Source organism: Myotis daubentonii, chromosome 2 (assembly GCF_963259705.1).
Source record: "Myotis daubentonii chromosome 2, mMyoDau2.1, whole genome shotgun sequence".
Taxonomy (NCBI): domain Eukaryota; kingdom Metazoa; phylum Chordata; class Mammalia; order Chiroptera; family Vespertilionidae; genus Myotis; species Myotis daubentonii.
Genome location: NC_081841.1, coordinates 41,768,424 through 41,784,963, shown reverse-complemented (window position 1 = coordinate 41,784,963; position 16,540 = coordinate 41,768,424). Strand labels below are relative to the sequence as shown.

The following is a 16,540-nucleotide window of genomic DNA, read 5'->3' as shown; positions in this document are numbered from 1 at the left end:
TATCTTCTTATGAACACTTGACATTTTCTTATGAATGTGTTTTGTTTTATGTGTTTATCTTCTACTAGAACAAATGATCGTTGAGGGAAGGGACTCCATCTATTTATTTTACTTCAGGGTTGGGGAGCACATGAGACCTGGTTGGAAAGTTTGTAAGGAAGACATTCTGAGAAAAGGGAAGTGTGTGGAAGGCCGCCTGCCCTATTTATCAGAATTCTGACTTAGGAGAGTGCTGAAGGCAGTGCCACTAATTATTAGTTGACCTTTCCAAACAAGTCTGTGCATGTGCAGACCCCTGGGTGTTTACTGGAATCCTTATACTTAACCTTTTGTGTGTTCTTGCTTAAAAGACACTACAAACACATGTGTCTTCCCAAGATTACTTACCCTACTGATTGTATCTAAAAGATAAGCTTTATCTCAAACTGCTGTTATAGTAAAAGCCTAATGAGGCAGGCAATTGAGGCTCTCTGGTTCCTTTAGCTGGACAGCCCCTTAGCCCTCTCTTTCACAGCAAACAGTTGTGTTGCAGTAATCCACTCATCTATCACTCAGGGTCTGCTGGTCAGCCCTGGCATTTCAGCATCTCTAACACATAGATTAATTGGTGCTCAATAAATACATGCCAACTTACTGGTTAATTATGAATTTGAATATACTGAAATTTCTGGACTTGTATGTATTGAGAAAGACACATACAGACAAAGTCCTCTATAATTTCATCTTTTCTCCTTATCTCTTTTGTCTGCACTTTCTCCCTTTATAATGCCCTGGCTTTTCTATCCCCTTTTCTTCTTTAGACCTCTGAATCTCTATTTAAACCTTTGATGTGTTCCAATTTCATATTGTCAGCTGCCTGTCAGACAATAGGAGCTTTCTTATTCGGCTAATCCTTCAACCTTACAATGTTCAAAGCTTACTTCATTCTTCCACACCCCACCCAAATTTTCCAGTGTCCACCTTTATGCATCCTACTCCAAGCCAAACTGGACTACTGCCTTGCCATTTCTGAGATCTACCCTAAACTTTTCTTTCTTTCCACATTTATTCAGACTATTTCCTTTTTCATTTTTTAAAAAATGTATTTTTATTGATTTCAGAGAGGAACAGAGAAAGAGAGAGAGATAGAAACATCAATGATAAAAGAGAATCATTGATCAGCTGCCTCCTGCATGCCCCCCATTGAGATTGAACCTGCAACCTGGGCATGTGCCCTGACCACGAATCAAACTGTGACCTCTTAGTCAATAGGTTGACATTCAACCACTGAGCCACGCCGACTGGGCTATTTCCTCATTCTTGAATGCCTTTCTCTTCTGCTTCTGCTTATCAAAATTCTTCCCAAGTGTAATCTACTATATTCATAAAATTTGTCTGATCGCACTTCCATATGTGGAAGTGACCTCTCTTTCTTTGTAGCTGAAGTAGAACAAAATCTGTATTTTTCTTTAAAATCCCATACCATACTTCACATCATATTCATTTCACCTTATTACCTCCCTCTGGATTTTAATTTCCTTTATGGCAGAATCAATGTCTGGCTTATTTTTATCATTTTCATATATCCAAGCATGCAGCAAATGTTCAATAAGCAAATATCAGTGCACACTTGTCCACTATCCTGTAAGTACGTTTTAGATATGCTCAGAAATAGCGAGACATAGTTAGACTGAAATTAGAGAAATAGGGAGTTTCTTCACCTAAACTAATGAGAATGCAAAAAGCATTCAGGAAGGAGGTTGTGAGCAATGTTGCTGATAGGTTAAATCAGGTGAAGACTGAGAATTGGACATGGGGTTATACCAACATAGTTCATTGCTCATCTTTTTTTTTTTTTATTGTGGTAAGAACACTTAACATGAGACCTACAAATTTTTAAATGTACACCACATTACTGCTGACTATAGGTACAATGTTGTACAATCTCTGGAGCTCACTCATTGTTCCCTTTGACAAGAGCAGCTCCAGTGGTCTTGTGGCGGGTCAGGCCTGAGAGGAGTATCTTCAAGTGAGAGTGGGGAGAGAAATCGGCAAGAATGACGGTGAGCGACTGTTTTGGAAACTTTAATTTTAAGGAAGAAAGAAATGAGGTCAGGAGAGAGAATGTGAGTTTTTTTTTCCCACTTAAGATGAGAAAAATAACAAAGTGTTTATAGTTTGATATGAAAGACAGTGTAAGAAAAAGTGGAGAGAAAGGTCGGAGTCTAGTGAATCACTAGAGGAGTTAATCTGAGGAGCACAGGCAGTTCATTCATCCTAACAGACTAGGAGGTCAAGTCAGAATACAGGGGCACAGTCCACGTGGTGGATGCTCAAGGTTTAAAACCAAATTCTTTTGAAATTGCTTAGACTGAAGGCTAAAAGGAGCAACTGGGGTCTAGTTTGTTTGGACTGTCATGCCACCTTTTAGGAAAATGTCCCAGCTGCCTGGGGTCTGGTTGTTGAGGACATGGGTCTGAATGGTGCTTTGATACCCTCTCTGGCTGAATGGGAGCCCGAGGAGCCCAATTGCCCTAAGTCACGATGCTCCTGGGGGTACTGCAATTCATGTTGTGGTAAACACCTCCTTCTCTATCTCCTTGCTCACCCCACTCCCATCAGACAGCTTGGTTGAGAGGGCTTTTTCAGGGGTCTGTGTTAGCATGCACTCAAGGGAAAGTGAATTATTGAACTTCCTATCACTCTGTATAAAACCTTTCCCATAATGAATACTCAATACATGTTGTTGCATCTTGTGCGTTCTTCAAGTACATTCACCTGGTGTTTGCTATTGGGAATAAGGAATAATAAAGAATATACTCACTATTGTCAGTAGAGCTAATTAGAACTGCAGAGAGAACAAAAGAAATCCAAAATGAAGGTAAGAGGAGTGGAAAAGGAGATTTAAATTCTGACAGGAAGAATGAAATAAGACTTCAGGGAGGAGTTGATTGTAGTGAAGCCTTATTTTTGTTTAAAAGACCTATATAAGAAAGTAAAATTCTAAAGCAGTTCTATTTCACTTTAATTTTTATCTGATCTATGCAGTTTTCTTTCATTTATAAAATATTTAAGGGCAAAGTCGTATGGTATTATTCTATTTTATTTTTCATCTGGTATTATTTTAGTTGCAGTAAAATTATTTTAGTTTTAATTGATCAATGAGAAGGCATTTGAACAATGTATTTGAATGTCATTTTAAAACTCAATTAACATTGTTGTCATAATACTATGTCTTTTTTGTTGTTGTTTACTTATTGGAGTCTAGTGGTCCTAATTTTTAATGCTTAATGTAGGTAATTTCCAAACAAATAATGGAATTTGCTCCTTTATTCAGGAAGTCTTTTTCCTTCTGTGTGCCTTATTTTATAAGTATAAATATATATTATGTAATTATATGTATAATAAGTGTTCGTGAAGGGGAATGAGAAACAGGAAAGAATAATGGTTAATATGGCTTATGAAAATCTTAAGTGACTGCATATTCTCTGAATGGTGCTAACCCTTTGAGAACATTAAGAATTACAACAAGAAGCAGAAGAGGTCTGACAGAGCGTATGCCTCTTAAGTCAGCTATTCCAGACCTAGAGAACAGGCGGTAGCAACTCACAACATGCCACAAACTTCTGACAATCAGCTCTTTCAAAACACCTGACATGTGAATTCCATGGGTAATGATTAGGTTCCTTTTTTAAAATATATATATTTTTATTAATTTCAGAGAGGAAGGGAGAGGAAGAGATAGAAACATCAATGATGAGAGAGAATCATTGCGACTGCCTCCTGCATGCCTCCTACTGGGGATCAAGCCCACAACCCAAGCATGTGCCCTGACAGGGAATTGAACCATGACCTCCTGGTTTATAGGTTGATGCTCAACTGCAAAGATGGGCCTTTTTTTTTTTTCTAAGGAAAAGGGTATAAGTGTATCTATATATGTAAATGCCTAAGTGACCAGTCACTATGATGCGCACTGACTACCAGGGGGCAGGCGCTCAATGCAGGAGCTGCTCCCTGGTGGTCAGTGCGCTCCCACAGGGGGAGCGCCTCTCAGCTGACCACGGGATGTGCCAGACGCGTGGCTGGTGAGCGCTGCTGCAGCGCATGAGCCTCTCCTGATCGGGACTGACTGGGCGGGAGCCCACTGCAATTGCAGCGGGGCCAGGATGAGTGGAAGCAGTGCAGCCGCCTGCAGCAGCCTGATCCCTACAGGCCACACCGAGGGAACCACAGGTGCACGAATCCGTGCACCGGGCCTCTAGTATTTAATAAAATATATATAGGAGAATTGCATCTCAGGTTTGTGGTTACAACTAATAAGACCGGTAGCAGCTTGTCCTTATTTCTGCTTGCCTTATATAAGTAAATGACACTTTAGATAAACCCAGGAAAACCAGGTGCTTCTATAAACAGTAGCATAGACTAGTTTTGGAAGAATCATTGACAGCATACTACTAAAGCTTAAGCAATACCATTCTTTACAGAGAAAAGTCAAGGCCAAAGGATTTTTCTTAAATTACATTTTTTGAGAGGTAAAGTAACCTTTAGGTTTTTGGCAAATTGAGCTTGAAAATAATTCCTTACCTCTAAGGAATGGTTACTGTTCCTTAGAGATAGGTTCCTTTATGGTTAAAGCTGCTGGGAAAATGCTGAAATGCTTCCCTGGTAGTTAATAGCTATTCCCTGAGCTGGTCCCGTGTCCCTCCTGCTGTTCTGTCACCCTCCTTTGCTCTCAACTAGGAACCCACACATCTCCCTCAGTTTTTGCAAAGACCCGTTCTCTGGGGGGTCTTCAGCTCTCTGCATCACAGGGATTCTGATATCTCATCATGTGCTGAGCTAATTTTTAATTATTTTGAATATAATCCTTTTGTATAGTCTTTCTGAATGGTTTCTTTAGCAATTGTTAAGTGCTATTAATATTTTTATACAGTCTTTGAGGCAGATGCTTAATAGTCAAAACAAGAGCACATTTTCCACTGTCATTAATTTTTTAAAACAATCTTTGAGGTAAATGATTGCTACTGATATGATTTAGTTACTTAGAGAGCAAATAATGGTAGCATGTAGGTCTTTATTTTATGTCTTTGTGGCTAGGTGAAACTTTCAATGAACTTTTAGGAAACTATACTTTGAGGTTTTGATACTTATAAGAGAAAAAATGAGAGAAATCTTGCTCTGAGGCTTCCGATGACCTGAAAAATGAAATGCGTGTTCTTGTTCATTAGGGTCTGAAAAACCTGTATTCAAATAAGAACACAAGAAAAAAAGATAATAAAGGCTTTTTCCCATGGGAAACAGATTTGATACATGCCATTACTCTTCACACACGGAACTTACCTGCTCACCGTATTTCCCTGGACCTTCACCTTCTCAGGCTGGGATATGTGCCCTGGTCTGCCCCTGTATCAGCGTGGACTTGTTTATCAACATGTATCCCGTTGTGTTGTAACTACCTAGTTGTTCCCGACTCTCATTCCTCTATGTATTTCTCCAGTGTCCAGTGCTGGGCACTCAGGAAATCATCCTTGAACGAGAGGGGGAGGGGGAAAGGAGGGAGAGAGAGAACTAAAAAAGCAACAAGTTCCAGCAAACATTTTAGTGTGGCTACAAGCAGCAGTCTCCGCCAGGGTGTGAACCTTGGAGCACGTGCCTCTCCTGGGAACAGGGTTGGGAACTGGAGGGCAGTAGAGGCTGTGATGAGGTTGTGGGCTCGGGAGCAGCATGGGGGCCTCTCACCTGTGGCTGTGTGCTGTCACGGCCTCCACCACCACTCTCTCCTTTCCCGTGGTAGGTGCTTTAACCCTGGCTCTCACAATGTAAACAGGTGTTCTTGAACAAAAGGCTTCTTTCATCCTTTACCTTTGGGAAATGTCAGCGCAGCAGTCAGCTCTCGGAGATTCGGTCTGCATTGCCACTTATTCAAAACTCTGAAAAAGTCTCACAGAAAAGAATCTAGCTCAGTTTGGGTAACCCAACGATTCCCAAGTTTTATCTGAACACAGACCACTTTTATTTCAAGAAAGACCTACTTCCATCTCAACAGATAGAATGCTGCACAAAAATTTGAGCACCAAAACTGACTGAATCCTGGCACTATTATTTGGGTAATTTTAGGCAAGTTATACAACTTTATTCTTTCTGTGTCTCAGTTTCTTTTTTTAAAAAAGTCATTATTAAAAATATATTGTTTTATTTTCTTTTTTCCCATCATCATTTATCGCCCCTTTCCCCCTCCCCCGCCCGCCCTCCCCCGCCCCCACCATCACATTCACCACACTGTTCAAGTTTCAGAATTCTTTCCTTTTTTTCTCAATCCCTCCCTGCTAGCCCTCTCCCCAGAGGTGTCTACCTGCTCTCTATCAATGAGTTTGTCTCTATTTTGCTTGTTAGTTCAGTTTGTTCATTAGATTCCACATATGAATGAAATCATATGGTACTTGTCTTTTTCTAACTGGCTTATTTTTCTTAGCATAATGTTCTCCAGGTCCATCCATGCTGTTGCAAAGGATAAACTTTTCTTCTTTTTTATGGCTGAGTAGTATTCCCTTGTGTAAATACACCACAGCTGTTTTATCCACTCATCTACTGATGGTCACTTTGGTTGTTTCTAAATCTTGGCTGTTGTATACACCATGGGCATTAAAGTCTTTCTCAATGCACATATAACATAGGGGTGAAATGAACATAGGGGTGTTGTTTTGTTGTTGTTGTTGTTGTTGTGTTGTTGTTGTTGTTGTTGTTGTGTGTATGTAAATAAATTCCCAGAAGTGGAATTGCTGGGTCACAAGGCAGTTCCATGTTTAATTTTTTGAGGTAACGCCATACTGCTTTCCACAGTGGCTGCACCAGTCTGCATTCTTCATTTTAAAAACAGGCATAATAGTGCCTCCCCATGGGAATATTGTGAGGATTAAATGAAATACTGTATATATTACCCCAAACATTTAGCAAATACTTAACAAACATGAATTGCCATTTCCTCAGATCCCTCACATCCCGTCTTTATTATCTCATCCCCCTTTAAGCTAACTTTGCAGGATTTTTTTTTTTGACAGGAATTTAATGGAGAAAGGAGTTTTTATCAAAGTTTTATAAAAGTTTTTATTAAAAAAGCCACCCAGTCACTGTCATTCTGCTTCTCTGTCTGGCACAGGTGGCAAACGACTCTTGGAGGCCTGATATTTTCTAACCAGTACATACAACTGATGACCTCTGTCCCATCGACTTCCATCTACGGATTTGGTGAACATGAACATCCGTCCTTTAAGCATGACATGAATTATGTTCGATATGGAATGTTTTCCAGAGATCAGTCGCCAGTGGTAATGTGTGGATATAGATTCTTAATATTAGAAATCTGACTTATGGAAAGGGAAAAAGGGAATGAATGCTAAGAATGATTTTCTATAAGGTCCTATAAGCCTACTCTCAGAAATAATTTGGGTTTATACTTAATTGGTGATAATGGCAAGTTTGAAATTGACATCCACTCAGGTTTTCACCAGTTTGACTTTTACCCTCACTAAATATATGACACTTTTATTTTTTTGACATGTCACTAATTGCTACTGGATCTCATTGAGGTAGGAAAATTAAATTGTAATTCATGAAAAACAATATTTCTGTTTGTGTTGCAGGCACTTAGCAATCTCTATGGAGTTCATCCTTTTTATATGTGCATTGAGAAAGACTTTAATGCCCATGGTGTCCTCCTCTTGAATTCCAATGCCCAAGGTAATGTGGTCGTCTGGTTAAATCATAAAGAAGCCAATGCACAACTTAAATGCTGCTTTTTCCCTTTTCTCCCTTTAAAAAATGCTTATTAATCAGAACAATATAGAGTGAGAGATTGTCTACAATTTAATATTTTGTTTCAAAATGGAAAGGTTTTAGTGAACCACATACAGTCAGCCTAATAGATTGCAGAATTCTATTAAGACACAGTACTATAGAAATCAGAAGTCCTTCAACAAGCAATGTTAGAAATTTCAGTGCCTAATATTAGATAGGCAACCTAAGTAGCATCTAAGTGGCAGAAATATTAAAATAGTGATCTCTGCCATTTATATTATTTGTACTTATTCTCTATTTTGCTTTGTTCTTTCCAGATGTCACTCTGAGCCCATCTCCTTCTTTAACATTCAGGACCATTGGAGGAATCCTTGATTTCTATATGTTTCTTGGCCCCACTCCTGAAAATGTTATCCAGCAGTACACAGAGGTGAGTACAGCACAGTAATTCACATTCAAGTTTTCTTTGTCCTGGCTGTGAGGGAAGGGGGAGCAATTAGCAACTAGTCTTTAGTCTTCCAATCTCCTAGCTGTTTCCACATTTAGGTAAAGGCTTCTGACATGGTTACCATTTCATCTCAGCTCCATTACTTCTGATCCATCATACCCTGTGCCACTTGACTCTCTCCCAAAGAATTCATCAGCCAGCCACTTGATTCTCTGGGATCCAATAGAACTGGGTGTTGAGGAGTCAATGTTTGGAGGAAAACCTCCTGATGGGACAGAACTCCTGGGGAATTGTGCAGTAGTGACCTTGGTTTATCATCCATACTCAACCTTTCTTTTTGCCCTCCTTCTAGATCAGAGGTGGGGAACCTTTTTTCTGCCATGGGCCATTTGTATATTTATAACCTCATTCATGAGCCATGCAAGATTATCAACTTAAAAATCTGCCTGCTATATTTGGTGAAACATTTAATGCCTTGGCAGGGCCAGACAAATTATATATGGTCTGTGGGCTGGACATTCCCCACCCTTGTTCTACATCTTTCCTTTCTAGATCTAGGTGGAGATACTCCACCTCTGTCCCCTGCCCCTACATCTACCAGCCATTTGGTACACAAATGTAGCCAAGGTACAATGCCAATTTGTTGCTCATCCCCCATCACACCTCATTCCTCAAATGATCTCCCCAGGGTGAACTAGTCAAATACTACCAAAATCCACAGGGATGTCTGCAGTTCCTAACAGGAAACTTGCTAACCCTGAAAAACTGTCTAACAAAATAATTGTAGGTGTTAGAGTAGGTGGATGGGAAAGGTAGGGTGAATGTGTTTTGGTCCGGGGGGGCGGGGGGGAGGTTCTTAGCAGAGCTGTTTAAATACTAATTACTAGAATGCCTTTTGTTATGGCTGTCACTGAATCTGATAAGCAGGAAATTCAAAATGCAAAGACAAGGCCTTTGTTGGACAATCATGGGAAGAGAAAGGGGACCTGTCCCATCAGATTTCTCAGTTCTCTTGGAGATCAGGAAGTGCCTGATGGAGGTTCCTGGGCCCAGCTGGAAATAGGCTTGCACCAAATTTTGTGGTTTCAAGGGATTCCATAAAGATGCATCAGTTCTCTTTCCCAAAGTCTACAGAAGCTTCATCAAGGCGTTTAGAAAAGATGGGATTGAGAATGGAGACAAGAGGGGGGTTGAGGAGAGAGCTACTTAAAGCTGAAAGTGACGCCATCCTCCTTTTCTTGTTGCTTGCTTATTTCTGTCCTCCTTCGTTCCAGGGGACACCTACAGCAGGGGTCCCCTCTGCCTAGAACGGCTTTGGTTTGATTCTCAAAGCCTTTCAAATCACTAGCAAAGGATGTGACAAAAATGAAGCAAAAGTTAATCCCATTTACCTTGTCTCCTGAGCAATCTCTCCCTTCTTTGAAGAACTGGCCCAAACTGACAGCTTAAAAGAAATAAACTTTTCTCTTTCATTTTATTTTCTATATATATATAGAATATATATATATATATATATATATATATATATATATATATATATATATATATATTACACAAGTGTCCCCTTGGGAGGTCAACTGACCGGGAGTCAATCGCTCACTATGATGTGCACTGACTATCAGGGGGCGACATGGAATGAAAGAAGGCCCTGGCCAGCAGCCAGCAACCACTAGGGACCCTACCCGTGCACAAATTTTGTTCACTGGGCCTCTAGTTGTTGATAATATAAACCTCCCTTAGCCCACTTAGTACTCTAGGAGAGGTTATATACATCTGCATAGCTTAGATTTCTAGTAAGAACACTCCTACAGAGGGCCTGGGTTTGAATCCTGTCTACTGTTGGTGTGCTGTGTGATCTTGGGCAATTCCTTAACCTTCCTGTGCCTCTCATTTCCTGCATCTGTAACATAGGGATAATTGTAGTATCTACCTCATATGATTGCTGTAAGAATCAAATGTGATAATAAACATAAAATACATTTAATCACCCATGAAGCTCCAGAAAATTCCATATCACGGACACTTATTTTATTAGGTTTCTCTGAAGCTGCTGATTGCTGTCTTTGAAATCCACTTGCTAAGCTTTTGAAACAGTATTTTCTGGTTTACCTATCCCCTTCTAGCTTCTTTTTCTTAATCTCCTGACAAATGTTTTATTCACTCCATCAGTGTTAGTATTCCTATCAGTATTCCTCAGCGTTCTGTACTCTTCAAGAACAGCTTTTCAGCAATGGCATCACCTACTATGCATGCACTGATGAGTCACACGCCCTATCTCCAGTCCAAAGCTTTTTCGTGAACTCCAGCATATTTATTTTTGCCTATTGAAAATGTATACTTCACATTCCACAACCATCACAACATATTCTATACAGAATTAATAATCTCTTTCTAAACTTCTTACTTTAACTAGATCTTCCCGTTATCATTTTCTGAGTTAACAGAATTACCAAGAACCCAATCATCCAAGAAAGAAACTGAAAAACTATCTTCTTCTCGATCCTTCATTGTCTGACAGCCCATGGATTGATTCTGTCCTTTTATTTTGTCTCTGGCGCTCTTGCCTTAAAGAGCTTTCATCTTTCTCCTTGGAAGGTTATACTAACTAGAGAACTGGTTCTCTTACTTCCTGTTTGGTTTTCCTACAAACCATTTCTCATTCATACTTTTGTCAGGAGGATACTTCTAAAAGGTTAACCCTACCTTTCACTCCTCTGTTAAACATCTAACCGTTATCTAAAGCAGTGGTTCTCAACCTTCCTAATGCCACAACCCTTTAATACAGTTCCTCATGTTGTGGTGACTCCCAATTTCATTGTTAAAAATTGAACATAATTAAAGCACAGTGATTAGTCACAAAAACAATATGTAATTATATATGTGTTTTCTGATGGTCTTAGGAAACCCCTGTGAAAGGGTCGTTTGACCCCCAAAGGGGTTGTGACCCACAGGTTGAGAACCGTTGATCTAAAGCATCATTGGCAACTAAAAATATATGTATTGCAAAACACATATGTAATTTTAAAAATGTTAGTAGCCAAGTAAAAAATGTAAAGACAAGTGAAATTCTATCTAGAACATTATCATTTCAACATGTAATCAGCCAAAAAATAATAATGAGGTATTTTATATATTTTTATACTAAGTCCTTGATACCTGCTGTGCATTATTTTATACTTAACATCACATCTTAAGTTGGGCCAGCCATATTTTAAGTATTCACAGCCATATGTGGCTAGCGGCTCCCATACTCGTCTACATAAGACTAAAGGATAAAACATCTAAATTATTTTGCATGGCTTATGCAGGCTTTTAATTAACTGCTTCCACTCTGTATCTACAGCATCATCTCCCATCAACTTCTTTTCAAACTCTGCACCCCAGCCCTACTGAAAATGTTCAAGGTCTGCTATGTTCTTAGCATACATGCTTTCCCTTTGCTTGGAAAAATGCCCATCTCATCACCTTGGTGATTGGCTTGCTCTTTGTACCACATTTTCTGTGAAATCTTTCTCCTACTGTTGATGATCTACACTCCCACTCTACATGCATCCTTCCTAGTTCACACACAGTATGAATGGAAGCTTTGTTATCTAGTGACTTCTAGTCTTGCCTTTCCAACCAGTCCAGGTCCTCTCTCCAAACCTATGAAATCAGGTATTATGGAATTTATCCTTGGCTGGCATAATGAAGAGCCCTGTTTGAATCAGTTTTTTATTTCCTTAATTTTAACCCATGTCTGAGCAATTTATTTTTATTGCTTTGGGTATAATTTACAAATCTACTTTTTTCTAACAAACGTTCAAAGCCACATGAAATTAAATTATTGGTAGTTATTTATATTATTTTTATAATGCTAAACCCCCAATGAAATTAATCTTACGGAAAGGGGACTATGTGCAATTTCAGTTAATTAACTTACTAATTAATTTACATTCTTTAATTAGTTTTTCTTTATTCTTTAGCCATAACACAAATGACTTAACAACTTTCTAGCATGCTGGGACACTAAAAAAAATCTTCATTTACATAGTTAGAAAGAACATCTACATTTCCAAATAAGCATGCCTTTGTGACTATTCTGGATTGTTTAAAATGAGGTCAATGAATATATTTCCGAATAAGTTTATTTTTAATTACACATTACTATGGAAATTTGTTCTCCATGTAAAAGTGTCAAATGATGCAGAAGTATACTCCCAAATCCTCCTGCCTGTAGCTGTAACAACCACTTTTAATAGTTTTCCAAATATTCCTCTAGAAATTTACTATGAATTTATACACATGTATTTATATTTTCCACTCATGTATGAGTAGGATAATGCTAGAACTATTTACTTTTGTGAGGTGGTCTTTTAATTTACCTCTGTGTTAGAGATCTTTCCATATGAGTACTTATAAAATCTATATAATATTTTTAGGACATAATTTTTTTAGAGCAGTTTTAGGTCCATAACAAAATTGAGAGGAAGTTACAGAGATTTCCCATATACCTCCTGCCTCCCCACATGCATAGCCTCCCCCATCGTAAACATCACTCACTAGAATGGCACATGTGTTACCAAGGATGAACCTACATTGTCACAGCATAATCACTGATGGCCATAGTTTACCTTAGGATTCACTCTTGGTGTTGTACATCCTAGGGGTTTGGACAAATGCATATTGACATATATATTTATTATTATAATATTATACAGAGTATTTTCATTGCCCTGAAAATCTTCTCTTTTCTGCCTGTTCATTCCCGTCCTCCATCAGCCGCCATGTCTCCATAGTTTTTCCTTTTTCAGAATGTCATATAGTTAGATACAGTATGTATGTACTAGCCTTTTCAGATTGGCCCCTTTCATTTGGTGATGTACATTTGAGATTTCTCCATGCCTTTTTGTAGCTTAATAACTTATTTATTCTTAGCACTGAATGATCTTCTACTTTCTGGATGTACACAGCTTATCTATTCATCTACTGGACAGATTGGTTGTTCCAAATGTTGGCAATTATGAATTAAGTCGCTATAAATATCTCTATGCAGGTTTTTGTGTGGACATAAATTTTGACCTCTTTTGGGTGAATACTAGGAAGCACAATTGCTGGATCATATGGGAAGAGAATGTTTAGTTTAGTAAGAAATTGCCACACTGACTTCCAAAGTGGCCTCCAAACCAGCAATGAATGAGAGTTTCAGTGGCTCTCTAGCCCTCACCAGCATTTGAAGTTGTCATTGTTCCAGGTTTTGGGCATTCTAATAGGTGTGCAGTGATGTCTCTTGTGACTTAATTTAGATTTCCCTGATGACATATGATGTGGAAGGTACTTCAGGGACTTATTTGCCATCTGTATATCTGGTGAAGTGTCTTTTAAGGTCTTGGGACCATTTTTTTTAAATCCTGTTGTTCGCTTTCTTGAGTTTTAAGAGCTCTTTGGATATTTTGGCAACTGTCCTTTATCAAATGTGTGTTTTGCAAATATTTTCTCTCAGTCTGTGACTTGTCTTCTAATTCACTTGACATTGCTTTTTGCAAAGAAGGACTTTTTAATGTTAATGAAATCCAGCTTATCAATTATTTCTTTCATGGATAGTGCCTTTGATGTTATATCTTTCTTCTTTTTAAAAGTTGTACCAGCTGACATTTTAATGTTTTCCTATCGTAGAGAGTGGAGCAACAAACATCCTTGTTCAAATGTCTTTGGGCACATGCACGCTTCTGCAGGATATATGTGGTAAAATGCATGAATGAAGGACATGCCTATTTAAAATTTTGATAGCTATTGCTAATATCCCTTCAAAAAGAAAAAGACTATTAATTTTCATTTGTGTCTAGAATACAAAGGGTAGGAAATGGACTTTAAGACACTGAAGTGTGTTGGTGGCAGGAGCACTGGGTTCAAGCATCAGAAGAACTGGCTCCTACCCCCCATTCGGGTGCTCTAATTAGCTCTGTGACATGGCATGAATCACTTAACCTTCCTGTCTCCCTGTGTCCTTTAAACTCCCAAAATCCTACTAGCTACAGCGTCTAACCCTGGCTTTCAAGCATATAGTAGAATTCAACAGGTTTAACATGCAGTTTATGAAGACTGCCTTTTCTAAACCAATGCGATAAATCTTCTTGCCTGCATTCTGGTAGAATGGAGCCAAGTGCAGAGAGAAACTAAGACGCGCAGGACGCACTCAGGTTCTCAGAAGCCAGGTCTGCACGGGTGTCTTGCTCCCCCAGGGCTGCTTTGGCTCAGAGCCCTGCTTTCGGCTGAAGGTCTGAAGCTGGGAATGAGTCCAGGCAGCAGCAGACAATCAGAAAGAGAGGAGCAGGCCCAAGGTGTGGCATGCGTCCGCTCGACAAGCTTTCTGAGAGAAAATGCTGTGTGGCCCGACTAACCGGTTTCTCAGTATTCACAGGTGGAGATTTTCCGTATAAAATTTTCCGTAATTCAAGAGTTTTATTCCCCACACTGGTGCCAGCACAGGGTCCAACCAGTGACTCAAGTAAACACTGTCCTTTACCAGCATTACTAATACCACTGTAAATGTTTGCTTGGTTTAAATACAATAGCACTGCAAGGTGGTGGAGATAAAATCAACTCAGGGGAACCTGATCCCAGGTTTTGCTAGAAAAGTGAGAAAGTGAATAGAAGGTCAACCGCATGTAATTTAAAAAAAAAATTCAAACTGGAATTCTGAGATGAAACTGAAAGATTGCAGTGATGCCAGCGATGCCGGCTATTTTCTAGGCCGCTGCTTCTTCAGTGTTGCTGCACATTAGAATGTACTGATTTTGAGAAAAATTGACATGAGGTGGAAGGTGGAGGGTTGTGGGGAGGGACTCCCAGAGATTCTGATTTAATTGACCTGGGGACTGGCCTGGCACTAGGATTTTACAAATCTCTCCAGGAGATTCTAATGCTCACACCAGAGAGCCAGAGTTCCAGCCTTGTGCTACCCTGTGTGGTAGCCACCAGCCCCGTGTGGCACAGAACGCTTGGAAATGCACCCAGGTCAACTGGAGACAGGCTCAAAGCCTTCGTGTAGGAAAAGAAAGTGACATTGCTAATTAATATGTTATTCATACCATATTTTAATGTCAATAGTACATACTACACATTAATTTAACAGTATATTAATACCACTTATTAACATGATATTAACAAGATTAATAACACGATTATATTGATAATTACATGTTTATAACAATAAAATACTATTTTATATGACTTGCATGTTGAAGTGATATTGTGAGTTCAGATATAGTGAGTTCAATAAACTATATTACTAAAATTAAATTAAATTTTACCCGTTTCCTCTTACTTTTTAAAATGTGGTACTAGCCCTTGATGGTTTGGCTCAGTGGAAAGAGTGTCAGCCCGAGGACTGAACAGTCCCAGGTTTGATTCTGGTCAAGGGCACATGCCTGGGTTGCAGGCTTGATACCCAGTATGGGGCGTGCAGGAGGCAGCTGATCAATGATTCTCTCCCATCATTGATGTTTCTATCTCTCTCTCCCTCTCCCTTCCTCTCTGAAATCAATAAAAATACATTTTAAAAACTGTGGTACTAGACATTTTAAAATGACCAATGTGGATTATATTTGTGTCTTGCATTATGTTGCTATGGGACAGTGCTGGGTGTCATCGGTCCAGGCAAGATCTCTGATGCTGCCGTATGTTCACATATTGGGAAGATCCAGGACACTAGTTAAAAGAGGGGGAGGGGCCCACTTTATGTTTGGGGCCATTTCTTTTTCTCACAAACACAGAAATAGTTTTCTGAATAAGATTTAGTCTTTTACCAGCATTACTAATATAATTGTCAATCTAATGTCATCTATAAACTCTTCATTTCCCTGTTGTAATATCAAGGTAAATTCATCAAAATTTGTGTGTGTTTTTAAAAATAAGCTTAAATATTGCAAAGGAGATTACTCTCAAAGTCCTTTCCTAAGGCTAAAGCTCTCTATAAAATCGCTGACTTCCTCTGGAGAATATAGTGGCTGTGGAAAGAAATTCACTGGCTTCGCCAAAGAGGAAGAAAAATCTTGTGATCTTGAGTCCTAAGGCATCAAACGGCCTTTTTTTCCCCATAAAATTTTTATACCAAAGAAGAATTTGAGAGGCATAATAATAGTCAATACTGAACCAATCTACTAGAACTTTCATCTCACCATTTTTCTTAATAGTCAGTCCTGTTTTCTAGCAGTGAGAAAGCCAGAAAACAAAATTTTCTAAAAACGAACTTCCAGGGCTAGAGGGTTTATCTAAAATTTATCTGGATAGGAAAACTGTGAATGAAATCCCCCTTTTTTGTTAGATAATTAGTGCATT

The 16,540-nt window shown here is 39.0% G+C and overlaps 1 protein-coding gene across 1 annotated transcript in view; it reads left to right on the top strand.

Annotated features, from left to right (window-relative positions):
- LOC132227447 (sucrase-isomaltase, intestinal-like) overlaps nucleotides 1-16,540 on the top strand; it is an 87,638-nt gene that overhangs the window by 14,391 nt on the left and 56,707 nt on the right. Inside the window, exons 5-7 of the mRNA XM_059682554.1 lie at nucleotides 7,136-7,304; nucleotides 7,620-7,716; nucleotides 8,091-8,203. Of these exons, the coding sequence (XP_059538537.1) occupies nucleotides 7,136-7,304; nucleotides 7,620-7,716; nucleotides 8,091-8,203 (379 nt within the window). The remainder of the gene's footprint in view (nucleotides 1-7,135; nucleotides 7,305-7,619; nucleotides 7,717-8,090; nucleotides 8,204-16,540) is intronic.